The sequence below is a fragment of the Grammomys surdaster genome, unplaced genomic scaffold (genome assembly GCF_004785775.1).
Source record: "Grammomys surdaster isolate TR1022 unplaced genomic scaffold, NIH_TR_1.0 125977, whole genome shotgun sequence".
NCBI lineage: Eukaryota > Metazoa > Chordata > Mammalia > Rodentia > Muridae > Grammomys > Grammomys surdaster.
The window spans coordinates 3,808,682-3,836,115 of record NW_021620793.1 but is presented as its reverse complement, the minus strand read 5'-3'; the positions used below and the strand labels follow the sequence as shown (position 1 = coordinate 3,836,115).

Genomic DNA, 27,434 nt, shown 5'->3' with positions numbered 1-27,434 from the left:
CCACAGTCCGCCAGGGTCACGCCCGGCCGTCGTGTTAAGCTCTTTAGGGTCGCAGGCCACGAGCTAAGCGCGGGGTCGGGGTTGCGGGCGCCGTGCCGACGTCACTTCCGGCCGAAGCCAAGATGGCGGCGGCGCGGCCGCGGGCGCCAGGGCGACGGCGGCGGCTGCGGCTCTGGGCTCGCTGAAGCGTTGGCACGTCGCGCTCTGGTGAGGAGCGGCGGAGCCGGGGCGGGCGGGCCTCGGGGAATGTCCCTTGGTGTCAGTGAGGAGTGTGGCCACCGCGGCCAGGGCGACCGGGCCGGGCGCTGAGGGGACTGCGGGGCGGGCTGACGCGCCCCCTTCGAGCTTCCTCCGAACCGCCGGGAACCGGTGGCTAGTGCTGGCGGGCGCCGACGAGCGGCGGCGCGAAGGCTCCCGCCCGGCGGCTCTTAAGTCCCTGCGGCCAAGTTTGGGGTCCGTTTTGTGGCGATGCGGCGGACTCGGGGTGCGCGGCTGCGGGGTCGGCGGGGAGCGCACATGGGCCCCGGGCGGTCCTCCTCCGCAGGGCTGCGCTGATCTCTGCTCTTTTGTGTCCCTGCCTGAGTGTCTGAGCGCATCTGCATCCTCGACTTGGTTCTGTGCCTCGAGCCTTTGTGTTTCCCCCGTATAGTTTCCGTGTGCTCTAAACCTGGCAGTGGTCTCCCCGAGTGTCCCCATCGGACCCACTGGTGCATATGTCCATGTGTGTCACAGGTGTGCACTAACATACATATGACTGGTTTTGGTTAGTCAAAAGATCCATCTACAGTGTCTCCGAGGGTGACAAGTGAGACACGAAATACACCTAACAGGTCAGTGTTCTTCCACGATCCACGCGTGAAGCACCGGCCCACGGCCTGGTACCGTTAGGTCGGGTCTCGAGCTGGGGAAACAATCCCACAGATAGCCGGGAAGCCTCGTTGCCCCTTACTACCCAGCTGGAATTTGCACCTAGAGAGAATGGGGTTTCCCCCACCCCCATGTTTCATGTATTGAGGATTTGGGTGTATTTGACACGTGACCTGCCTTTTGCCGAATTCCAGTGCCTTGCCCTTAGGACCCTTTAATCAAAACACGGGAATGTTTGTTTCTAGTACAAAATGCCCCCGGAACATTGACTAAAATGTATCTCAAAGTTTTTTGTTTACTTCAGGATTATTCTTTAAAGTAATAAATACGGTAAAGACAACCTCCCAATGGTTCTTTTTACCTCCAATAGCATAGACTATAGTTTGATCATTCCTGTCCATGGTGGTATTAGAAAAGAGATTTTAGAAGTTTGCGTGCAGTTACTAAGAGGAGGAACTGAGAGGCATTATTATGTTGTTTTCTTTTTCTGTAGAGTTCTGTTTTTGAGATTGCATGCAGCTGCCACTTTCTTACAAACGCTTTATTTGGTAAAAATTCTTTTTCATGAGAAGTCTCAGCGTAGTTTTGAAGACCTTCAGAGATTATTTAATAAGCCCCCTTTATTTCAAGCCATGGGAAGAGAGCTGTAAATCCGTTGTTGGAAGCAACACTCAGTTGCATTTGGTGTTATTTCGGGGCTCCTCGCTCCCTCCCCGCACCCCTCTTTAAAGCCATCGATGCATTTAAAAAGTTCTTAGAACCAGGGATATAACGATGCTCAATGAATGTTTGCTGTTTGTTGGTGGAAGACTTGGCTTCATTGAGGTTTGGGCTTTGTTTGTTTAAATTTTCTATACAGTGCTCCAGATAATAAGGTGTAACTTTGTAATAATGTATTAGCTCTTTAAGCACAAAACAGCAAAATAGTCTCACTGCAAGACAGTTGGAAAACGGAAAAGCACAAAGAAGGAATAGAAACCGGCCATAAACTTCTGCCTCCACAGGTAGCCATTGTTAACATTGTAGCAGATTGCCACTAGTCCCTCATGGTGTGCCTGTCTGTATGTCTTTATTCCTATATATTTATAGAAGCATCCACTTCCTTATAATAGTTTATACAACAGTGATATTCTGTGTATATTGATGTAGCTTGTCTTCCATTATGCCGTTGTGTGTATCTAGGTCTTTACCTGTTCTTCAGTTGGATGTTTAATGGCTATCTGATATATGGATGGGCCATCATTCGTCTACCAATCCCACATTGATTTGTAAGGCTCCTAAAGTCTGACATTTCTTTTCGTTAAATTTTGGAAGTTCTTTATGATGAATTTTAAAATTCTGCAGTTATTTAAGATGCGAAAGCTAGAAAATCTGCTTTTATAGTGTCTGACTATATATTTTTCTGTTTCAGTGACCTAAAAGAAGTAACCTCCCTGTTTTCTTTATGGTGTTTGTAGCTCACAAATATCTGCACACAGTTTGTTTTGATGAGTATTTTCCATTGGCTATTTATTTATTCATGGGACTTTCTTTTTTTCAGAATGCTGATATCTTTTCAAGTTTAGATCTGACTTAGAAACCTTTCAGGGGTCTTTTAAATCACAGTGTCCAGGGTGGAGAGCACTGTGGAGTATTTGCTGTTCTCATGTCTTCTGACTAGTTTCATGTTAGTTTTAATATATGTAAAGGGGAAAAAAAACCCAACAGGAAACGTGCAGCTTTCACTAGAAAACTCCGTAATGAAAGAGTATGTGGACCTTGAGGGGATATGTCAGACTTGCATGCAGAGAGCGTCTACAGGGAATTCTGGATGCCAAGGGGATGTCACCTGCTGAAGATGACTTCTGCTGCTGCTGACCTGTATTTAATGCTTCATAATTTGTATGCTGCCTACCAACAGTTATAATGTTGGGGATTTGGCCTGGTGTCATGTCCTAGTGCTTGCCTTTTGAAGTTAGACATTTTTAGTTAGAGCTATGAAAAATGATTTTCTTAGAGCAGGTCAGGGAAAACTACAGAATCAGTTGGTAGGGACAGCATATTGAGATACAATAAAATGTTGTTTCTCAGCTATTGTACTGCTGTTATTTGGACTGGATTAGTCCTCGTGGGGGTGTTACTCTTGTCCATGGTGGAATGTTTACCAGCAGCTCCCAACCCCAAGGTCCCAGTGGTCCCTCCTTTAGTTGGGACAAGCTGTCAGACATTGCCATTAGGAGGGACAAAATCATATGATTCTAAACTACCTCATTAGATGAAACTTCCTTCGTTGGGTGGTTGAATCACAAAAGCAGCTATGGTGTCTCAAAGAATTCTAAGGATAGATGCTATGGGTTGTACCTTGAAGAAGGGAATGGTTTCCATCCAAGTTTCTTCTAGCTTTTGTTTTTGTGATTATAGAGTAAATCTCTGTAGTTGAACATTGACATCCTGTTATAGGAAGAAACATGGCAGTGCAAGATAGCCTGGAGATTATGAAGTTTTCATGACATGGAATCAGCAGTTCCAGTATGCAGATTGAATTATTATAAAATTTAAATAAATCTGCATAGAGTTGATGCATAATTTAAGCATTTGGTCCATTATGTTGAATAGCACAGAAATAACTTCTAGAAAATGAGACTTGAAGCAACTCCTTGAAGACTGGCTAAACTGTACTTTTCTAAACTCTACTTTTTTTTCTCTTTTTTTTTAAACAAGCAAGCAAACAAAAACAAAAAACAAGCAAACAAACAAACAAACAAAACCAAAAGAACCAGCTCGAGTTATGCACGGAAGCTTGTTCTAAGGAAAGAAGGCTTACTTTTGAAATGCTTGCTTTAATGCATCTTCGTGGGAAACATGTCATTAAAGTACTTTCTGCTGGGGAAGAAAATATGTCTCCTAATCTTTATTTGTAATTATTCTAAGTAAAGATTGTTTTGGTTGTGGTTATCTGTTTGTTTGTTTATTTTGGCTGTGAAATAATATTGAGAATGCACCATTAAATACAACATGTGAAAAAAAAATCTGCTATCGGAGCCATATTTGGTAATAAGTGTTTTTTCTAATTACAGGAATATCTGAATGATTTCAGTGCAATAAAGGAATGCTTTTCCTTTTCTATCTCACCTCCTTGAAGCATGCATTAGAGTCTTTGAATATAGTAAACCTGGTAATTGAAATGATAAAAGCATGTGTTTTTCCCCCTTAATTCTGTGTAGTATTTATTAATGACATCTTGGTTCTTGTCCTAGTTATACTGTGTTCTCATTTACTAGCCCCTTAGAACATGAAAAAGAAAAACTTTCACTGAATCTGTCTATATTTTTCAGCTATTTTGGTGAAAAGAATATTTTGTAGCCCTTGCAACAAATTACACGTTAGGCTTTGCTTTGAAAGAGCTGAATTATTTCTTGGCACAGCTTGTCTGAAATGTGTAAAGTTAAGTGGAAATGTTAGCTTGATTGCTGTGGGCAACCCATCTGGAAATTGGTAAAACCTACATATTTTATATGTACTTAACGTGTAGTTTTCCTAAGACTTTATTAAACTCTCATGGGAAATTTAAGTGATGCATTCAAAATTTGAAAAGGACTGTGAGATTCCCCAAACCTGTATATACTTTAGCATGAATCCTGTATATTTTTCAAGACCTTATTCAAGTGATATATATTAAACATAAAAATGACGTTCAGATTGAGTCTCTGACTTAAAGACTTTGCCATAATTCAGCAAGTGTTGGCTTTAAGGTACACTTGCAAGTAAAAGTTTTGAAAAGGAAGGCTCTTGGGGGTAAATTTAGATGTGTAATTATGTTAGAAGACATGGAGGTACTGTTTGCATACAGCCCTGTGTTATTTAGCAGAACCCTACCTCAGCAGACAGAATGACAGGATCACAGGATCACGTAGCTGTCTGTGTGTGGTGGTGTGTGTGGGGGGGGATATAGGTAGCATCTCTTCTGACCTCTTAATTTTTGCAAACTGGGGACAAATACTACTTTTTCCTTTCACTGGGGTATTTTGAGCTGACAAGGTAAAGAATATGCAAGCAAGGCTATCGAGATAGCTTAGTATGTTAAGGCTCTCCAGGACCCAGCAGTAGGAAAGAGAATACCCAGGAGTTTTCCCTTTGATCTGTGATCCCTTCACACACATACACATGCACTATATGCTTTAAGAAAGTTTTTAAAAAGCAAGTAGTTTAATGTTTTTGAAAAACTAATGTTTTTCTTAGGTATTTCCAGTATAGTAGGTCTTGAGAGAGGATGTAACTGTTGTTGAGAGAATTGTCCTTAGACCTTACTAGGATGTTTCCCTCCTGGATATAGTGTGAGGTGACTCCTCCAGTCAGTTCCATGCTTTCCAGAGTCAAATCCTGCATCTACTTACTATAGACATATTTCCCCCCTTGGCAGTCCTCTTTCTTGAGGTACCTAGTGAGACTAAACATGTCTGCATCTCCATCTTTGACTTCCATGCCAGTCTGCATGGGGACCAGTTTTCTCCTTTGACTGATGTAGCTTTCTTTGGGAATGTTTGTCTTCTGAACATCAGATGCCAACATGGAGCTCACCACTTTCCACTTCAGTCCCATCCCTGTTCCTGATTGGTCGGTTTGTAAATGTCTTCCTGGCTCTCCTTGGTAGTCACCTTCCACATTTTAGATTGCATTCACCATCTCTTCTTGTTTCCTATTAAGTTGGCCACCACGTTCTGCTTGTTCTTCCACTGTAGTGTGGATGCTTTTTTTGTATCTTTCCAGTTATCTCGTGTGGTTTAGGCTCTAATTGCTTATTAGCTTGCGGTTTCTTGCTTCAATTTTCATTAAATATGAGACTTTATTTTGTTTATGGTTTGTACTCAGTCAGAAAGTCTCTGTTGCTCCTCCCAGCTGGATAGACCTTCCTAACAGACTGTCCTGAGACATCTGCCCTCTTGTAGGTGATGTTGCCTCTGCTTTTCAGCATTCCTACTTCTGACTTATCCTACAGATGAGCCTCCAGAGCTTGGGCGCAGGCAGAGGGCAACAATATCTGGAAAGCCCTATGGTGCTGCTTTGTTTTTTGTCAACTTGACTGAAGCTAAGGGCATCTGGGAAGAGGTAATCTCAACCGAGAAAGTGCCTCTACCAGGTTTTCCTGTGGGCACGCTAGTGGAACATTTTCTTGATTACTGATTGATGTGGGAGGGTCCAGGGCACGGTGGATAGTGTCAGCCTTGGACAGGTGGTCCAAGATGAGCAAGCCAGTAAATAGCGTGCCTCCACCATCTCTTTTTAAGTTCCTATCCCGACCTCCCTCAGTGATGGACTGTGAGCTGTAAGATAGAATGAGCCTTTTCCTCCCTAAGTTAGTTTGGTCAGTAGAAAGCAAAAATAGTGGACTAATATGAAGAGACTTTTTTCATGTTTTTACCATAAATTCCTAGACATTTACTTTGATGTTGAATTGAAAATTACAAATAAGTTATTTTGAAGAAATGCATCTTTCTCCAAAAACAGCAACAACAACTATACTTTCAAGGCCAACTGTAAAGCAGTATATACACTTTGCAAAGAGTAGGTACTGCTACTGTTTTTAAGTGGTCTTGAGAACAGTTGTTACACATTTATAGCATAAACCTCAAACCTCAGATTATACAAGTTTAACTCCCACTCCAAATAAAAAAATCCAGTCACTAAAGTGGTAGGTGACTCTTGTGATATCCATGTGGTCATGATTCTCAGCTGCTCACCTATAGTGTAAGGAAGCCCGTCATAGGTGTGAGTTATGTGCAAGATGAGCTGTCTTGCATTCTGCAGTGTGTAGGACAGACCTGAAGGGGTGCACGTAGCTTCTGAAGCATGACCAAATGAAACTTATGGGGATCTTAGGGTGAAAATTTGGATTTGGGTGACATGCTCACCATGTCTATGTTGCTGTAGCTTTTTTTGCTTTTCAGGAAACTCTTAAGCAAGAGTCTGAATATTTTTCAGAGTCTAACCACAAAAATAGTGCTGTTTCAGGAACTCTGATGGGAAAAGGTCACTCAAAGTGATCAACTAAGACTCTGTAGGATAACTGTGGAATGAGCAATCACATTGTTCCTCACTTTAGACGGTTTTTTTGAGGCTTGTGTTTTGAGGGTTAGTGAAGAAGTGATTTTACTTCTTTTTCCTTTTTTTTTTTTAACTTTTTATTGGTTCTTTGTGAATTTCACATCATGCATCCCAATCTCTTCATACTCGCTCTCCTTTCCCCACCAACAGAGAAAAAAAAGTCTTATGGAAGCTGTAGTGTGTCACAGTGTATCCCACAGTACACCACCTTGGTCTACACGTCTTTGCTTGTACATGTTCATTGCAGTGACTTGTAAGTGGCCTCTAGCGTCTGCTACTACATCAGTTCTGGACCCTACTCTTACTCCTGCTGGATATCCCGGTTTTGCCCTGTGTCATGGAAATTGTATAGGTTTGGATCTGTAGGATTGGCCCCTTCATGCACTCTAAAAGTTCATCCGTGGGATAGATGTTGTGGTGGGCCAATTCTAAGATACCTGGATAGGTATCTGAGATGCTTAGCCCACCTGCTTGCTCTCCTGTTCTCATGCCCTCATGCCTTTGGGTCTGGGTCACCAGCAACTCCTCCTCACTCCCACCAGGGCCAGCTCTACCCTGCTGCCTGGTGAGGTGCAGGGCCCACTCTCCTGAGTGTTGTAGTTGGTGAGGGACATGGTCAGTTCTCTCACTCTCACGACCCTGCGGCTAGCTCTTCTGCCTGCCATAGACGGATGGCAAGGGATGAGGGAAGAGGACGGTAGCAGATCCCTGCTACTGCCGGGACACAGACCTAGGCATGGTCTCTCCAGTAGCAGAACAGGCTATGACCCCACCATGGCCCCAGGTGGCATCATCAGCTATTCATATCAGGTACCTTCAAGTCTCTAGGTCTGCCTCTCTTCATTGTGCCCACATTCTTCTGTTTCCTTTCTCTTCCATTTCTCTACCACTTACTTTCTCCTCTTAGTGGTGTCTGGGGTCTCTGAGTATCTGGGATTATCTCAGGAGTGCCCTGGCTTATGTATTATGGTGCTGGACAGGGGTCATGTTGGGCATGGTGTCTTCTCCCACAATCCTACGCTTTGCCAGAATATTGGTGGTTTTAGGCTAGCTTCCTGTCCAGGCCCCATGGCCCTAGTCTGGTCGTCATCTTGGGTTCATTCCTCGCCCTGCTTGCCTGAGTGACTCCATGCCCAGTGACCTCAAGCAACCTCATGTGAAGGTCGTCTGTCTTGGGCTCATTCCTACCAAGGGCTTCAGACCCAGGCAGGGTTTTTCTAGTCTCTGGCTTGCTCCCCATCCTGGGGCATCAAGGCCTGTGCAGTGCTGGACTGGTGGTCTTCTCAGGTGCTTTCCTTTTTTCAAGGAATATTAGGCTACTAATCATTTAGATACTCATCAGTCAGAACACTGAGCCTAGACATGACCTCTGTCCTGTCTACCACCTAGCGCATATAGGACACAGCAGCCACACCTGCAGTCCTTCTAGGGGTCGGTACTTCCTTTTCTATTAATGCATGCTAGGAAGTCTTTCCCTCTTTGCAGTGCTGGGGATTGAACCCATTGTTTCATACTTCCTAGGTAAGTCCTCTTCCACTGAGCTACATCTCCAGCTTGTAAAGAATTTCCCATTAATTGTTTTATATTTATTTAGTGTGTGCGTGTGCGTGTGTGTGTTTGCACTCATGGGTGCATTCGAATAGCCACAGATGGAAGTACAAGGATGACTTTGGTGTTGATCCTCACTTTCCACCTTGTCTGACATTGTGAGCTTCCAGGGACTGATTCCATCTCTACTGCCCATTTCTGAGTAGAAGCTTGGAGATTACTGCTACTGTACCCAGCTTTTATATGGGTTCTGGGAATTCAAACTCAGGTTCTCACACTTGCATGACAAGTATTTTACTTATTTGAGCCATTTCCTCTCCCCACTTTATTTTTTGAGAGGTCTCTCACTTATTGAGCTTGCTGATGGACTATACTAGTTGGCCAGCCAGCACCTAGGATCCTTCTGTGTCAGCACTGGATTATATATGCGTGTGTACTGTGGCACTGTGACAGCACTGGATTATATATGCGTGTGTACTGTGGCACTGTGTCAGCACTGGATTATATATGCGTGTGTACTGTGGCACTGTGACAGCACTGGATTATACATGCATGTGTACTGTGGCACTGTGTCAGCACTGGGTTGTATGTATGTGTACTGTGGCACTGGGCTTTTTTCTTTTTAAACAATGGTGCTAGTGATTGAACTCAAGTTCTCATGCTTAATGCAGCAACAAGCACTTTATTAATTGAGTTATTTACCCAGCCCATTTTGTTTTAAGGAATTGGCTCTCAACTTTCCTAGTGTTACGACCCTTTACTACAGTTTAGTGTTGTGGTAACTCCAACTATCAAATTATCAAATTATGTCTGCTACTACTTCATAATTGTAATTGTAATATAATATCTGTGTTTCCAGTGGTCTTAGGTGACCCCTGTGAAAGGGTCATTCAACCCTCAAGGGGTGATGAGCTACAGGTTAAGAACCACTGTTTTAAAGTTTAAAAAAAAACTGCATTTGGTTGGAAGCCCTCTGAGTGGCTGGAGTGTAAGTGCAGATTTATAGTACATTCCTATGCTATCAACTGGTCTCCTGCTGTAATATGATGGTGTTTAATTGCTCCAGGCCCTCTAGAGCCATGGGCTGTTAACCCCAGAGCTCTCTCTCTAACTTACATATTTTAAGCAGAGCCCCTAGTCAGCCCCATTTTCTCATTTTGTGTCTATAGCTCTAGGAATAGAAGACCCTGGTTTCAGTGTGTTCTATGGAAACAGTGTTGTCAGCATCTGTAGCATCCCTCCCACTCCTTCCAGGTCCCCAGTCCTTAGTTAGGTTTGTGTCACAGAATGTTTCGTGCTGTGCATATTCAGGGACTTAGGCCCCAGGGCAGTTGTGCTGATGTTCTGGGCTATGTGATGGAAATTAATTTGCTGAGTAGGTTCTTTGTTAACAGACTGTTCACTGTGCCTCTTCACACGTTCTGTAGTCCAAGCAAGTGATATATTGGTGTCTCTATGATCTACTCTATCATATCTGTCCTAGGGATTGGATGAAAGTCATTCTAGGGTGAGAGAGAGAGAGAGAAAAAAAGAGAGAGAGAGAGAGAGAGAGAGAGGAGAGAGAGAGAGGAGAGAGAGAGAGAGAGCGAGAGAGCGAGAGAGCGAGAGAGCGAGAGAGCGAGAGAGAGAGAGAGAGAGAGAGAGAGAGGTTTCAGCCGAGGCCACACCCTGTGAATCAGCGTTTGCTCAATCTTCCTGCTTTCATGATTTACATAAAAACATACAACTTTCCCCGTTCTTAAAGTGGTGCACATTTCATTATTATTATTTTGTTTTTTCGAGACAGGGTTTCTCTGTGTAGCCCTGGCTGTCCTGGAACTCACTCTGTAGACCAGGCTGGCCTTGAACTAAGAGATCTGCCTGCCTCTGCCTCCCAAGTGCTGGGATTAAAGGCGTGGGCCACCACCGCCCAGCCAAGTATTATTCTTGCTACACGCTTTAACGTGATAATACTGTCTCAATTTTCTTCTTATTTTTTTCTCTTTTTGGAAATGCTGCACAGCTTTGCACATTCTGTGCAAGCAAACATGGCACCAACAAACCACTCATATAATTTGTATCTTCAAGAAAAACTTACCTTCATTTTTTAGGGAGAAACTAGGTAACTTGTGAAATCATATATTTTTTTTTTTCTTTTTGGTTTTTCGAGACAGGGTTTCTCTATGTAGTTCTGGCTGCCCTGGAAGTGAAATCATATTATTTTGGGAAAAGGTAAATAGATGCATTTTTTTCTGAGCAGATTCCTCTAAGGTGTAGCATGACCAGTGCTTCAACATTATGGCCTGGTAGTACCACCCTCCTGCTAAGGATCTTGATAATTCTGCTAGTGTTTGTAAATTAATAAAATTTGCTTTTGAGGAGTTGACATGGTTCTAATATTTTCATTTTTAAGTTTCTGGGTTCTGGGAGTCTTTTGGTCAGAGTAAGTCATAGTTAGTAAATCTGTATAGCCAAAGGCTTCGTCTCTATATTGTTTGCTACTGTGATGCTTATTTGCCAAGAGAATTACTTTGTGGTGATTAGACTGTTTTTATTCTATAGACCACTGAGACTCCTTTCACAAAGTGCCGTTCTCAAACTTCTCCCTTATGCTACCTTGTCTGTGTTTGTTGGTCTAACTCCAACACAGTGTGCTGCTTCCTTGAGCCTCATCTGTCTTTATTTGCATTTTGATCTAACTCTAGCCTAGCATGCTGGCTCCTGTGCTTATGTCTGTTTTATTCTTTGCCCATGAGCTTCCAGAGTCGTACAAGTCAAGTAATTGTCTACTTGATGGTACACATGTGGGAAAAATGACTTTTAGGCCATAGAGATTGCTTAGCAAGTAAGGGCATTTGCCATTATCCTGGGTGACTAAAGTTTGGTCCCTGGAACTTTCTGGAAGGAGAGAATCAGCTAGCTACTACAGGTTGTCCTTTGACCCCTACACACACACAGTGGCAAGCACACACTTACATACATATATACACATTTATACAATAAAATAATGTAATTAAAAAATAACAGTTTGAGTTAATTACAGTATTTTTCAAATAATAACAAAAGATCTAAGCTGGTCTTAAAAATAACTGAGTGATTCATGGATGAATATATTAAATACTTTCATCATTCTTCCTTTCTCCTAGATGTAAACCAATACTTTAAAATAATTGCTTTTCCTATAGCTTTGTAAAAGTACCATGTTTGCACATGTGCACAAAGATAGCATAATCAGTCACATCTGTTTGCTTTGTGTTAGTGTGTCTTCCCTAGATTAGTCTGATTTCAGAGGATGGTGAGTGGGTGACTCTGCACAGCTGGGGTCAAGAGAGCCACTTGTCTCTATATTTTCAGGTCTTTGGAGCATGTTTCCAGTTGTTAGATTGTTTCGATACTGAGAAATCAGTAATTTCTTGTTTTTTTTTTTTTTTTTCCGGTACTGACCTTCAATAAGCAAGTCACCCTTATATTAACAAGTTAATATTGGTAAGGATGATTTGTCCCAGAATTTGAAAACAGTATCTTTGAAAAGTACAGCTGAATGTGGCCAGGTTCTTAGACTTTGCCTAGCATGGCAAAAGCCCTGGGTTTTCTCCCTAGCACGCTATAAACTAGTCATGGCAGTACACTCCTGTAATCCCAACACTCAGAGGTCAGAGTTAGGAGGATCAGAACTTTTTCTTTTTTAATAGTGTCTCCTATAGCCTAGGCTAGACACTATTTTTAAAAAGAGGTTGCCGGAAAGAAGGGTTAGTGATCAAGACCACTTATTATATTTGCAGAGGACCCAGATTTGGCTTACTGCCATCCCTAACTCTGGTTTTAAGGGATCTGATGATCTTTTCTGATCTCAGTGAGCACCAGACACCTACATGATATAGACAGACATTCAGACAGATACCCATACACATAAAATAAAATAAGTAAATCTAAAAAGAAAATAAGTGTGTGCATGTAGTGAGAACTTTAGAAACTAAAGGTGGAGTTGAAGCTTGTGCCATTTTAAGGATCTATGCTATTTGTGAATAACTGATGATTGAGATTCACAGGGTCAAAGCTTATGTGTCTGTCTACTGCACTTTTTCTATTTTCAATATCTACTAGTAAGTAGAAAAGCAGAAGCACTGAATTTTTAGCACTAAAGTAGAATTTACTGGCCTGGAGAACTGGCTCAGCAGTTAAGCAAATTTGTTTTTGCAAAGGACTGGAGTTTGGTTCCCAGTACTCACATGGTAGCTCCCAACCAGCTGTAACTCTATTGTAGGAAATCCAGTGCCTGCTTCTGACCTCTGTGGGCACCAGGCAATCATGTGGTACACATATATGCAGGTGAAACATTCTCACATATAAGTAAATCTTAAAAAATATATAAAATACATTTGCTGGAATGGTTTTGATGCTATGTGTGAGAAGAGTCTTCTCTGCCCTGATAGGATCCGTTTTGGATCACTTGTGAGTAACTTTGGCTTTGAGATGCCATACATTAGCTAACTGGGAATGTGAAAGTGGTGCCGTCCCAGTCAGGGTTAACTCAGAGTACTGCCAGGGCCTTAAGGCTTTTGAGCAGTGCTAGTGGCCCCTTAAAAAAGTTAATTCAGAATAATGTTTGATGTATCATTGCTATAGATAGCATAAGTGATCCTATTAGTCACGTGATTACTGCAGAGCCTTATTCTGAGTCCCTGAGCATGTGTTTGGGAAGGTATTTATGGTTTTAGTTGTGAAAATGATTGAGGCACTGCTGGCATTGGTGGTCTAGGGTAGTGCTAAATGCCCATAATGACAGACACAGTCTCAGGCCAGGGGCTGTCCAGTACACAGTTCACTACACACTTTCTTGTTGTTGTTGTTGTTGTTGTTGTTGTTGTTGTTGTTGTTACAGGAAGGGTCTTGCTAGATTGTTCTATCTTGCCTTGAATTCCTAGCCTCAAGAGTGGTCTCACTACCCTGGCTTCCTGAATAGCTAGGGTGATAGGCACACACATGGCTTTACTTTAGCATACTTTAATAAAGAATTTAGCCTTAAAAAACACCAAGAAGGCTGGGGAGATGCCTCAGTGGATAAAGCACTTTCTGTAAAAGCGTAAGGGCTGGAGTTCGGATTCCAGCACCCATATAAAAACAGTGGCTTGCTTCTGTGTAATCTCACCACCCAGGAAGTGGTAGCAGGATCCCACGCTCCTTAGACTAGCTGAATTACCAAGTTCTAGGCCCAGTGAGAGATCCTTACTCAGTAAATAAAGTGGAGAGCCATTGACGGAGGCATCATATGTCAGCCTATTGACCTCCGTGTGCATGTTCACACAAGTTTACAGACACTTGCACACTGGTGTGCTCCTCACATGTGAACATGTGTGTACATACCCTCATATACACTACATATGTACACATGCTAAAAAAATCACTAAGAACTATTGGTTTTGTAAATAGTTCTTTTATTCCGAAATATTTTTAAAAGGTATGTTTGTTTATTGTATTTGTGAATATGTATGGGTGCATGCATGACCCCCCTCTGTGTGTGTGTGTGTGTGTGTGTGTGTGTGTGTGTGTAGGTAAAAACAACTGAGAGAATTGGTTCTTTCTATTCACCTGTGTTCTGGAGATTGAACTCAGACTATCGGGCTTGGCAGCAAGTGCTTTTACCTACAAAGATGTGTTTTTTAGCAGTTAGGATTAGAAGTGAAAGAGAAGAAGGTCCAATGAACTTGACTATGTAGTGAACTTTTAAAAGAAGGTGTGAAGGTATAAGCCAGGGCTGTGGTACACACCTTTAGCCCCAGCACTGGAGAGGCAGAGGCAAGCAGATCTCTGAGTTTGAGGCCAGTCTGGTCTACAAAGTGAGCTCCAGGACAGCCAGGGCTAACTCTGTCTTGAAAAACAAACAACAATAGCAACAACAAAACAAACAAAAAGAAGGTTAAGATCCTTATTTTCTCCAACAAGAAATGATGAATGCACTCTTGTTTGGACATGGAGGGGGAGGTATGGGAAGTCTTAGACTGTGCTTCATTGTGTACCAATTCAAGTTACATAGTAGGTTTTTTCACTAGAAAAAGTTGCCATTATTAAGCTAATGCCCCAAAAAATGAAATGTTTTAGACACTGTACTGTTTTATCTGTACAGTGTCAGATAGCAGATAATTGTGCTATTTGAATTTTGCTTGTGAGTTAGCAAATACAAAGGGTAAGGAAATGGAAAGAAGAAAAATGTGAAATAAAGAGGGGAAACCAGCTGCAACCCAGACAGAAGGGGAGGGCAGCACCCCTGGAAGCAGCAGCCACAGTCTCCCTTTTGGGAGCATGGGGACCCTAGGTTCATCCCCACTTGCCTTTTCTTTTATAACTCATCTCTAGCCAGCAGCTAACATTATAGGCTCTAGTTTGTAAGCTTCTCCAGGACCCAGGCACTTCTTCCTTCTTTTTCACTATGCCAAACCAGTACTCTGCACTGTCTATTGCCTCTGGCATTGCCACCTGCAAAACTGTCTCTACCTTGGTGTAGACTTGGAGGTTGTATTGTGGTGTCTCTGGTGCTCTTCCTCTTTCTTCCCATGCCTCGTCAGGTCCCAGCTATTCTTCCTATCTCTAGAGCAGCTTGTTGGATAGTCAGGTGTGGAGACAGGCAGGGACTGTGGTCCCAACCTCTCTTTGCTTTTCTGTATAGCACTTTCTCCACATTTGAGGTATTGTCTGTGTTTGCTCATTGTGGGCCCCTTCCCTAGAGGTCAGGGATCGTCCCTGTTCATGGCCCATGAGCAGTGGCTAACACGTTAGTGCTCAGGATGGAGGAATAGTGGGCAGGTGAAGGGACACTTACCCTCTTGTATGGAACGAAGTGCTGCCTGATTTCTGGAATGTAAACTAAAGCATATTAAGGTCATCCATTGCCATGGTTTCTCTTGACAAAGTGCAGTGTTCAGAACTGATAGATCTCTGACAGGAAGTGTGTTAGTTGTTGCTGATGCTGCAGGCTGAAGAGTAGGACTTGGGGCAGGTGTTATCACTGCTAAGGTTTCTTTTTGTGCTGACAAAAATGTCAGTGGATTGTGGTGATGGTTGCATAACTCTGAGTGTGGCAAAAACTCTAAGATTTATTTATTTCATTTTATGTGGATGAGTGTTTTGCCTGCATGTATGTCTGTGTATGTGTATATCTGGTTGCCTACAGAGGTCAGGAAAGGGTGCTGAATTTCTCAGATCTGGAGTTGCAGAAGGTTGTGAGTCACTTTTGGGTATAGGGAATGGAATCTGGATCCTTTGCGAGAGCAACAAGTGCCCTTAACCATTGAGCCATCATCTCTCAGTCCGTAAATACTCTTGAACTGTACATTTCAACGGAGTCAGTCACATGATGTGTGGATAGCCAGTAAAGCTGTTAAGTTACAGCAACATAAACCCAAACAAAACCAAACAGCAGCATCACACTGTTAACTAATAGCAAGAAGCTGAAGATGCCAGTGCTTTCCTCAAAACACACTCAGCATGTGAAGATAGCCCAGACCTGCTGTCCCTGGAAAAAGCTTCCTATGTGATAGTTACAGTGATGCTGGTGAGTCGTAGGAGAGAAAACAAATGACACTAAGGAAAATGGCACAGGAGCCTTACCTTCCAAATATCTCACAGCAAAATACTGTATTTTGTTGCAGTGTTTTTGTCATTTTTCAAAGTTCCTATGGCAGAATTTATAAACCCACATATAAGAGCTTGAAGAAGATAAAACTGAAGCCTAAGATGTCACACAGGCCTAGAGGAACTGATAGTAGCCAGTGAACATTGTGTGGGGGTCAGGTATGCATATCTAAGAGACCATGGGCCTTAGTACTTCTTCATACCCCAGAGCCACATTCAAATAGGATAACATATTCAGTCTCAGGCAATCGGGGCAGTTGTGTTTACTGTATTATATGTATCCTGGGGAGGTCATATTGAATATCTATGAGAAAGATGCTCAGTGTTAAACTTTAAAGCAGCAGTTCTCAACCTGTGAGTCACGGCCTCTTGAAGGGAGATTGAATGACCCTTTCACAAGGGTTGCCCAAGATTATAGGAAAACACAGATATTTGCAATATGATTCATAACAGCATCAAAATTGCAGTTAAGTAGCAACAAAAATAATTTTATGATTAGAGTCACCAGAACATGAGGAACTGTGCTAAAGGGTTGCAGCATTAGGAAGGTTGTGAACCACTTCTTTAAAGGGACTGATTCCATGCCCTTCAGTTTCTTAACATTTTATCTAATGAATATATTAAGAGTTTATATTGGCTTAACCAGAACTGACCCGTGTAACAAGATGGCACGCTGTGGAGTACGTTCCTCGGGTACAATACACATAAAAATGAGCTCAGTGAGCATGTCCAGATTTCAATAGAATACCTTGCTTGTTAAAAGCCGTCCATCAGGTGAGTATGGTTCTTAACAGCTCAAGGAAAGGACAGAAAGGCAAATCCCTTTAGAACCAGCTAAGAATATAGCTCATCAAAGCACTGTTCCTTCTGATAGGGCAGGCATTTACTCTTCCAGTCTAAAATGTGTGTCATTACATCACACGCCCCTTGTGTTATTTATAGTCACATCAACAGTTACCATGTAGGTGGTATCTTGTAGATCAAGGAAGAAAATGAAAAAAACGAGAGAATTGTATCTCGTGGTGTCTTATACTTCATGATATGTTTATATGTGCTTACTAGAGACATTTACAATGCTACAGTGCAGAGTACTGAATTGTTATGGTTTACATATAAGGATCTTAAATTCACTTGAAGCATATGCTGTATCTTTATATTTTTAAATTTATTTTTAAAATTCTTATTTAAATTAATTTATTTCTATTGTTTGGATGCTGTATCATATAGCTCAGGGTAACCTGGAACTGCTGATTTTCCTGCCTCAACTTATCAAATGCTGGGATTATAGGCATGACCTTAGAAAGGACCGTCTGAATCAACTTTTTTAAAAAAAGATTTATTATTTATTTTATGTATATTCTATCTGCATGTACACCTGCATTCCAGAAGAGTTCGTCAGGTCCCATTATAGATGGTTGTGAGCTACCTTGTGATTGCTAGGAATCTAACTCAAATCCTCTGGGAGAGTAGTCAGTGCTCTTAATCTCTGAGCTATCTCTCCAGCCCTACATTGATGATTTTTATTTTTTTATTTTTTATTTTTTTATTTTTTTATTTTTGGTTTTTCAAGACAGGGTTTCTCTGTATAGCCCTGGCTGTCCTGGAACTCACTCTGTAGACCAGGCTGGCCTTGAACTCAGAAATCCTCCAGCCTCTGCCTCCCAAGTGCTGGGATTAAAGGCATGCACCACCACTGCCCGGCCCTGCATTGATTTTTAAAGATAGCAGTGTTATGTACCTCAAGCTGGCCTTGAACTCTGAATCTTCCTGTCTCTACTTAAGTGCTAGAATCACAGTGTGACCCCACACCGGGCTAGTAGATTATAATTTGGAAGTGAATCCAGTGACATACTACTTAAGAGTATGTTCTGACAATGTGTCATTGGGTAGTTTTGTTTCTAAATGTCATGTATATACTGGTACACCATTGCTGAGACCAGTGCTACACCATGAGACAACAAAACAGTTTCATGGAATCCTCAGTGTATATGTGGTCATTGGTTGACTATATTATTGTTAGGAGGTATATGACTGTATATCATACATTTACAAGAAGACCTTTTGTTGTCATGTCTTTGACTATGTCAAATCTGACACTTGAGAGATATAATTGTAGCTCTCTCCAGACCTCTATTAAAAGCCTTTGCATGGTACTGTCTGCTTTTTATTCTTCCCTTTGAAGAGAATTTCACGTGGCTCTTTTTGGTCAATCCACCTTACTGCTTCAGGAGCTTGAAAACAGAGTAATGGAGTCTAATTGTTTTTGCATGCAGCAAATATTGAAAGCAAAAGAAGGATATCTGCATCGCACACCACTGACTCATTCAGGCTTTGTGTTTCTGACTATTAACACAGCTAATTTATTTCTCCTAAGGAGTGATATAATTCTTAACCAAAAATATGAAGTCATTCTGATGGTACTGCTTTGATTATAGAGTACGGTGCGATCGTAGTAAGGTTTAGTGAGAAGATTAGTATAATGAATCTGAGAAGTGGTCAGTGTGGACTGAGGTTGACTGGCATGGATCGCTTTATGACTAGTCCTTGGAGCACACCTATAGTTCATATGTGGTTTAAAATCACTGTAAACTTACAGGCAGGTGGATATTACAATTGTCTGTTTTTCTTTTTAGGGCTCATGTAATCAAAGAAGTTTCTTTGTTGTGTGTATCTTTACAGAACACAACAGGAATTGAAAATGCATCAGGTGAGTTTAAAAATAAAAATTTATACAAATTCATGACCTAGATGTTAGGCAAGCTATTGATTTTTAAAGATAGCAATACACACACACACTCCCTCGCTCCTTCCTCTTGAATGCTTGCTTTTGTTTCCTAACACCATTATCCATCCGCTGTTGCTTTCCTAGTGTGAGTTGTGTGTGGTGTAGCATGTGCATTGCTTGCTGTGGGTTGCTGTTTCTTTGGGTCCTAAGGGAGACTAACTTAGGAACTTCAGCTCAGACTTTCTTTTTTAACCTCTCTTTTGCTGCACTTAGAAATAGGCTTTGTTTGTTTGTTTGTTTGTTTGTTTGTTTTTTGTTGGTTTGGCACATATCAATCTTTTGTTCTCTGGACTTTTTGTAATTTTCTGAGATTAAAAATCATTTTTAGAGACACTACTGCTCAAACAAACTTTCAAATATCTTGTTCTTGAAAGTCGTTTGTATAAAGTATAGAATGCAGATACTGAGATATAAGATGTTTTCTTTTGCAGGAGGATGTGTGATTACTGGGAGAGTAAACTAATCTGCTGTGGGATATTTCTATAACCTCAGGGGTGATCCGATAATTGGTATTAGCTATGTGATTTTCGTGCAATCTAGAGCAATTTTCTTATTTTTTGTCTCACTCTCACAGTTACAGACAATTATGGATGTTAGAAACAATCTCCTAAAGGCTTTCATAAGCATGTCTTTAATCCCAGCACTTGGGAGGTAGAGGCAGTTGGATCTCTGTGAATTTGAGGCTAGCCTGGTCTACAGAGCTAGTTCCAGGGCAACCAGAGCTACAGAATAGAGGGAACCTGTCTCAGAAAAACCAATATACATTATCCTAAAATTTTTCATAAGCAATTTTTTTAAATATGTGAAAAACAAAAATGTAAATTAGGTATTTTTTTTTACTTCATAGCTTAAAACATTTAAGACTTGAAAACATTTTGTATCTTATCAATTGAAACTTTAGACCCTTAAAAAATCATTTCCAGATGATTCTAACTAGAAAGCACAAGTATAATTTCGTGAGGTGATAAAGTTTAATTTAATAAATTCTATCCCATGTTGCATTGAGAGAGGTGAAATTGTTGGAATGGGTCATTTTGATTTCAGTGTTTTCATTATCAAAAATAAGTTTATTTTAATACACAGGACTATACCTCATAAACATGAATCTGGTGAGCACATGGGCACATGGTCTCCATTATAGTAATAGCTGAAGATTTACTGACATGCTTTTGAAGGCAGCTTCTATTTGAAATGGTGAGGGGTTAGGAAAGAAAGTAGAATGGATTTTTGGGGATCATCCATCAGAGGTATATTTATGTATGCATTTAATTTATTTTCTTAATTTAAGATTGATTTTTAATGTGAACCTGGTCACTCAGAGCATTGGCTTTTCCGCAGTCTGGAGCGTGTTAGGGAGTCAGTTCTGGGTGGAGTGATGGCGACTTTCCAAAGTGGGATTCGAATGCAGGCTTTGTTCTTATGTTCTGTGTTCATTCATCTGAGGAGCTGACTGTTGATTCTCTTGTCCTACTGAGTCTGTTAGATTTCAAGAATGTTTAGACTTTATTGTTATTATTGTTATTATTACTATTATTATTTTCTGATACTTTACATTTCTGCTTTAACATAATCCGATTGTGTCAAATGAAGAATGTGCATGCTATTTCAAAAGAGGTGTAATAATAACCATTTCAGTTTTTGGCTCTTTAGCCATCTTATGTTACTTTTGACAAGTTTTAATCTTAGATTTGTGCAGGGCTTCCTTTGATGCCAAATGCCAAGGATCAGGAGGATAGTAAGTGCGCTCTAACGACTAGCACATTTCTGACTGGTGTGTGATTGAAATGGTCTGACAATAAGGAAAGATTTATTTTGATCATAAAACCATTCCCCTTTTTCTGACTAAAACTTGAGCACTTTCAGTTAAATTTCTTTATTAAGTTGGAACATTATGTTCATCCACAACTGTTCTTGTAATTAAAAAAAATTCAGAGTAGTTTATAGTTTTTGTTCTTGCAGTTGTCACTCATGTTTTCAGTCAGATTGTACTAAAAATTTCCAAATAACTACATGACACAATTCAGGTAGAATAAAGTTTAAACTTGAGCAAGACTACTTATAATTAGAATCCTAAAGTTATTTTATGCTTGGGTAGAATTTTCTCTGCAGGAAATGATTGGCATCTCTCTGTTGTGTTCAGCAGTCAGAGCTGTCCTATGGTGGCTGTGGTCTATGGTACAGTAGCACAAACTCGTTTCTTTCCCATGAATGAGCCAGTTGAGGCACAGGGATGATCTGGAGAGGGCCTGGTTGCTTATGAAAATCCTTTAGGAGGGGTGATAGCACTCAAAGCGTGCCCATATTGTACACACCACTCTTTTGTGTTGGGGTGTTCCAAGTCCCTCTAGGCTCTCCCTCTGCAGCCATTTCTGGGGCTTAATACCCTAGAACATGAGTTCTTTATTGTTTCTCATTTAGTACCTACTCACTTGCCATCTCTTTCCTCTTGAGAGGGAGCATAGCTTGCTGTGCAGGTGAGTCCTTGTTCTACCTTACTGCCATGCCTAGCTGGCAGTCAGAGTCACCTTTGCCCTCATGTTGTATTGTCTCTGTTTTTAGATCATAGCTGTCCTTTGTTTCCTCATTAGCATTCTACCCTATACAGTTGCTCCTGGACTTACAATGTGGTTACATCCTACTAAACTCACTGTAAAGCCAAAGCAATTGCAACTTTTTTCTTTTGTATCTTAGACTATTGTAATTTAGAGATCATCTCTGTGATATTCTCCTGTTTCCTAGGTTATTTAGTGGCACAATGTAAATAGGCTCAAAGTAGCCTAGCTTAGATATGCTAGAGTTTTGTATCTATTGAGTTCCATTTTGTATCTATTGAGTTCTTAGCACAGTTGCCAAGCTCTCTGTTAAGGATATATACATATTTTCCTTTTGTAAAACAACCTATGAAATATGGGCATCAGAATTCCCACTTTGTGACTGAAGACATTGAGGACCAAGAGGTGGTCATTCCAGAGTGAGAAAGGAGCTTTGCAGTCAGCAGCCGGTCAGATGGCTAAAGCCTCTTACTGTAGCAGCCCAGGTATACTCAGTTTTGCAGAGGTAGCAAACAGCGCCCCAGCCCAGTGGCTTAACACAGCCCCAACTTATTTGCTGCTCTTTGCTGCATACTCTGGATTGTTGTGGTGCTGTCCTATTGTGGTTACACAGGAACAAGGGATTGTGGACACTTGGTCTTAATATGTGACATTAATTGGCCACACTCATGTTGGCATATGTCATTTAAAATTAATATGGTGGTGTTGGTGTGATCCCATCAGGTATCTGGTAGCAGAGAAAAACTATAGTATTTGAGGGACAGATATGAGGATTTACTGTGACTACCTTTATTACTCATTTCCTGAGTTACAGTCCCCCCCCCAGTCTTTCCATTTGTTATTAATATTTGCAACTTCCTGGCAACATAGTAACTATAGTCACAACATCTCTGTTCTAAACAGTAAGCTATGTTACTACCATTAACCAGTAACTGGGAAGTTTTGCTTTCTGTGCTAGTTTTAAAGACTAATAAAACAACCAAAGAAGCTTGGGAGCACTCAGTGTGGTATTTATAGTGAGCATTGTTCTAAGCCATCCACAGCTCTCTTATCTCGACTGTCCTGCGTGTTTATTTGTTCCCATGCACAGAACACCTCCCAGCATGTCGTGGACACTACAGTGAGCCAAGGTGATGAGGCTGTGCAGTCTTTATGCTTAGAGGAGCAGGCAAGGCAATTTCCAGAGGATAGTGAAAGTGCTATGAGGCAGCAAGTGCCTGCCTGGGGGCAGTGGCAGGGAGGACTAGAGGGAGTGCTCTGCAGTACACAGAACTACTCTCAGAACCAAGATGGGACACAGCCAAAATTCAGGTGCACAACTATATAGGAAAGGAAACAGTAGGCAGGCTGACACACATCAAACAAAGGGCAGTGCTGTGGGAAGTCATTTGTATTTTATTGCAAATGCGTAAAGTGTAGAAGCAGAATTGCTTATTTATATATATTCTCATGAAAGGGCAGTAAAATTTGGTTATTATGTATGCATATATATTTTTTGTTTTTTAGTTCTTTGTTGCCCTGGTTGTCCTGGAACTTACTATATAGACCAGGCCAGTCTTGAACTCACAAAAATCCTCTTGCCTCTCTGCCTCCAAAATGGTGGGATTAAAGATGTGTACCACCATGTTCAGTCTTATTATATTTTTAAAAGTCAGAGCCAGCCGGCAGTGGTGGCACATACCTTTAATCCCAGCACTTGGGAGGCAGAGGCAGGCGGATTTCTGAGTTCGAGACCAGCCTGGTCTACAGAGTGAGTTCCAGGACAGCCAGGGCTATACAGAGAAACCCTGTCTCAAAAAACAAAACAAAAAAAAATTTATTCTGTTTCTATACATGTGCATGTGTCTGTGTGTAGATGCCTTTGGAGGCCTTGCGGTTGGAGCTACAGATACTTGTGAGCCTCCTGATGGGGGTGCTGGGATCCAGACTCTGGTCCTTGAGATGGAGTAGTAAGTGCTCTTGACACTGAGGGAGCTCCAGCCCCTGCTTAGTGGTTTCTACAAGGAGCTGTTAAATGAATACACTTGGATTTTCTTCTTCTTTCTTTTTTAATACTATAGACATTGTGTTTATTCCAGTTATTGTATTTTTAAAGTTTGACACCGTTTCATGGTTTTATTTTTTTTCTGTTTCATGTTTTAAGTATTTTCCCATCATTTTGTTCTTGTTAAGATGTGATAGTGCTGAGCTCTGCCCCCTGTGACGCTGTTTTCTACGGTTAGTTAAACTCTTTCTTGTTTTTTGCCTTAGCTTGCCATTGCAGTTGCCTGTTGTTTCTGCTTTTCTGTTTTCTGTGTATCTCGTTAACGTTTTACCTCAGCTGTTTATCTCTGAGCTTACATTTTAAGTAGTTTGGTATTAAATGAGACTCCTAGGCTATTTTTTTTTCTTGATTTTCACCCCTGAGGTGTGATTTGTGTGCCTCACAGCGTACCCATTTGATGCGCATCCGTACTCATGGAGATATGGCCATTTGCTGGCTATGGGACGGTGGAGTATTCAGGGCTTCCTTTGCTGATTTGTCCCTCACAGAGGCAGCTGCTGACGAACTTTGTGTGTCTACTGAGTGGCACACTGTCCTATTCTCTAGTGTCTTAGGCATGTGGTTCCACGGAGCGTATCCTGTGTTTATCTTCTTCCCACAGTGTTTTGTTTGTTTGTTTGTTTGTTTGTTTTAAGACCATCTGAGTTTAACCAACTCAGTTTATAGGTGTGATTCTACCAGGTGGTTAACGCTGTGGTGACTCCTCGCTTTCATTTTCATGATCTTCTTCCTTCTTTCTAACCCTAAAAATAGACTGTTTCAGCATACACTAGTTATGTAGCAAAGGAAATGTTTATAATTTTAGATACAGATTTGAATTTTCAGATTTGAGAAGACTTCCATAAGGTACTCTTAGTTGTTATGATTTAGAACTCAATAAATATTAGCTTAAGAAATTTATATTCTAATAATGGCACTTAAATCTCATTCTAAATCCTGTATTCTGCTAGACATATAATAATTTTTGTAAACATGGGTGTGGTTTTTTAAATGAAGCGATTAGACTGTCTGAAAATTGAAAAAAAAAAAAACAACTTGTATTTCTTTAAATAACTGGAAGGCTTTGCTTTTTTGTGTTGTTTGGACACAGATTATGGTAGACAGGACTTGGGCTGTTTGACATTGCCTCAGCTTTGTGGTCTTTTGATTCATTTCCCAGGCTCCATTCTGAGCATCACTCTCTCTGTGACCTGACTGACTTCTTGGTTTTAGCTTGCTTCCTGATAGGTAAGGATGGGCGTGGTTACACTCATGTTAAATGGATCAATAAAAGGAAGCCTCTGGGCTGCTGCCTGGGAAGTAGGAACACTGTAAATTATTGCTGCTACTTCAGCCAGCAGCTGCTGCGTTGTGGTTCTGCTTTCTAGTACCTTGTTGTTGATTTAAAATCTTTATCCTTACCATTATGTGTGGATGTACACTGTGTGCCAGGCGAGGTGCATGTGCCCCAGGTAGTTGGAGGATAACTCTGAGGAGTCTCTTTTCTTTCCACTGTAGATTCTGGGGTTTGTACTCATGACATGTTTGCATGGCAAGAGCTTTCCCCTGCTGAGCTGTCTTGCTACCCTCTGATGCCTTCTAATCATTCTTATTGTGGACGTGAGCTCAGATCTTTGCTTGCTCTGGTACAGCAACTTCATGCTTCTCCATGGCCCTTGAGTCCTGTGTGTATAGAACAGAAAAGTGATAGAAACTCAGAAAGGGAGCAATCATAGTGAGTTGTTTCTCTTTATGAATAAGCTGAGATTCACACTGAACTTGGAAAGATGAAGAAGACACTAACTGGCTGGAAGAATGGAGGCCTAGGAGAAGCAGCAGCATGAAAACCTGCCTTGTAATAGACAACTTGATCCAGAGGAGGAAGAACGCAGAGTCTATGCCTGGTATTTGTCAGGGGCCAGAGCAAGATAGCAACCTTTTTTTCCCCAACAGAATTGTGGGATTTTTGTTTGTTTCTCTTTTTGAATTTAAAGCACAGAGTAAACCAAACAAACTCCATCGGAAAATGTGTCTGTAGCCTTTATTTGCTGCCTTTGGTAAAAATAGCTTAAAAATATATCAATTTAGACCTTGGCTTCAGTGGGGCAGGACCTTAAATTCTCATATATTCTCTCTCTCTCTCTCTCTCTCTCTCTCTCTCTCTCTCTCTCTCTCTGTATCTCTGTATCTCTCTCTCTCTGTGTGTATGTGTGGTGTGTATGTGTAAGGGGTGGGGAGAATGAGTATGTGATTAGTGATCAAACTTAGGGCCTTGTCCATGCGAAACATGAGCTCTCCAGTAAACCACATCTGCAGCTCGGCTATGACTCTTGCTATTGCTGATACTCATATACATCAGCCTGTGTGCTGCAGACTGGTCAGACCTGCCCTACTTCATTGGTTCATGGGACACTCACTGTGCATGTGTGGGCAGAGTAGAGATTGCCTTGCCATTTCAGGATTTAGGGCAGTGGAGGCTGTGGAGTGGATAAGAGCATCAGATGCCATAGACTTCAAAGGTACAGTCATCTTGTTTGTGGACATATTACTTCTGGAATTACTTTCTACTTTGATGACATTAGTTCATGGATTCATCTGCCTCTGCCATGGCTTCTAACACAAGAACCTATTTTTCCCTTGTGTCTGCTTCACTCTGGGACAATGGCATCTTGAGTTCTCTACTTCCCATGAACTCTTTCTGTACTTCCAGGAATCCATGTACTCTTCACCTGTCCCTTTGTGCCTTAGACCTCTTGACAGTTGAAGCTGTGCCTTTGCTCATTTGTTCGTAGCCCTCCCTTTTCTGTGTCTCCTATCCTGGGCAAGACACCAGACAGAGGAGTACATGCCTTAAACCTGCTCTTGATTGACACACCGGCCAGTAAGGGCTCACTAAATGCCCAGGAAGTCTTGTAGGAGAGGAGAGTGGAGACAGACTTGAGGCCTGGCTGATCATGGTGAAGTGTATAGGCTGCAGTACAAATGCAAGTTGGCACCTTTAGGTGCTGGTCTTGGTGTGAGGTGTGGCTTCCTCCCAGGCCTGACAGTGGAGAAGGGGAACTCTCTTGTGTTGTTTTCTTGACTACAGCCCTGATGAAACATCACTGTGCTTAGGACTCTGAAATGCTGCAGTACATCCTAGAATGTTCTAGTTTGTTCTCTCAGTTTAGCAACATCACCTTGGAATCCTACATCATCCTATGTTCCTTTCGTCCCTCAGCTTTTCCAGTGGTGGCATTCACATAACTCTAGGAGAGTACCAGAACTGGAATTAGTTTGCTTTAGACTGCAGGGTCTAATCACAAATCAGAAAGACCTCAGAAATTAAGTATTCACACATCTTGTCGGCTGTCAGAATGATGCTATCAGGTGTATAACCTCTAGAAAAATTCACTCTCCACAGCAAACATTAAAAATGCCAGACAACCTCTCGATGTTATTATAAGAGTAAGTCTGACTTTATGAACCCCAGAAAGGTTGGAGCAATAGGGACCATCTGGGTTTTATCTGACTGCAGTATTGCACTGTGTAGTGTGGAAAGTGATTCTTCATGACTGCCCTGTGCCTGGTGTCTGAACATCCAGATGATAGCCTAACTGTGTGGCTTGGATCACCTAGCTCTGCAACACAGTGGCTGTGACTGGGAACAAGTTTCACTTTCCTCTGTAAAATATGGGCATAAAAGTACCTCTTATAGATTGTTGTAACACAGTGAGTGAGTGAGTGGGTGGGTGGGTGAGTGGGTGAGTAGGTGGGTGGGTGAGTGAGTGGGTGAGTAGGTGGGTGGGTGAGTGGGTGGGTGGGTGAGTGGATTGCTGAGTGGGCGAGTGGGTGAGTGAGTGGGTGGATGAATAGATGAGTGAGTGAGTAGGTGGATGAGTAGGTGAGTGGGCGAGTGGGTGGGTGAGTTAGTGTGTGAGTAGGTGGGTGAGTGGGTGAGTGGGTGGGTGAGTTAGTGTGTGAGTAGGTG

The 27,434-nt window shown here is 41.7% G+C and overlaps 1 protein-coding gene and 1 non-coding gene across 2 annotated transcripts in view; one reads left to right on the top strand and one right to left on the bottom strand.

Moving 5' to 3' along the window:
• The first annotated feature begins 164 nt into the window (after positions 1-164).
• The window catches only part of LOC114609587 (PR domain zinc finger protein 2-like), a 73,145-nt gene continuing 45,875 nt past the window's right edge, over positions 165-27,434 (top strand). The window contains exons 1-2 of the mRNA XM_028753949.1: positions 165-207; positions 18,738-18,811. Coding sequence (XP_028609782.1) covers positions 18,803-18,811 — 9 coding nt within the window. The 5' untranslated portion in view covers positions 165-207; positions 18,738-18,802. The remainder of the gene's footprint in view (positions 208-18,737; positions 18,812-27,434) is intronic.
• LOC114609665 lies at positions 8,256-8,384 on the bottom strand. The gene has a single exon (XR_003709567.1). It is a non-coding gene; the product is annotated as a small nucleolar RNA SNORA17 (small nucleolar RNA).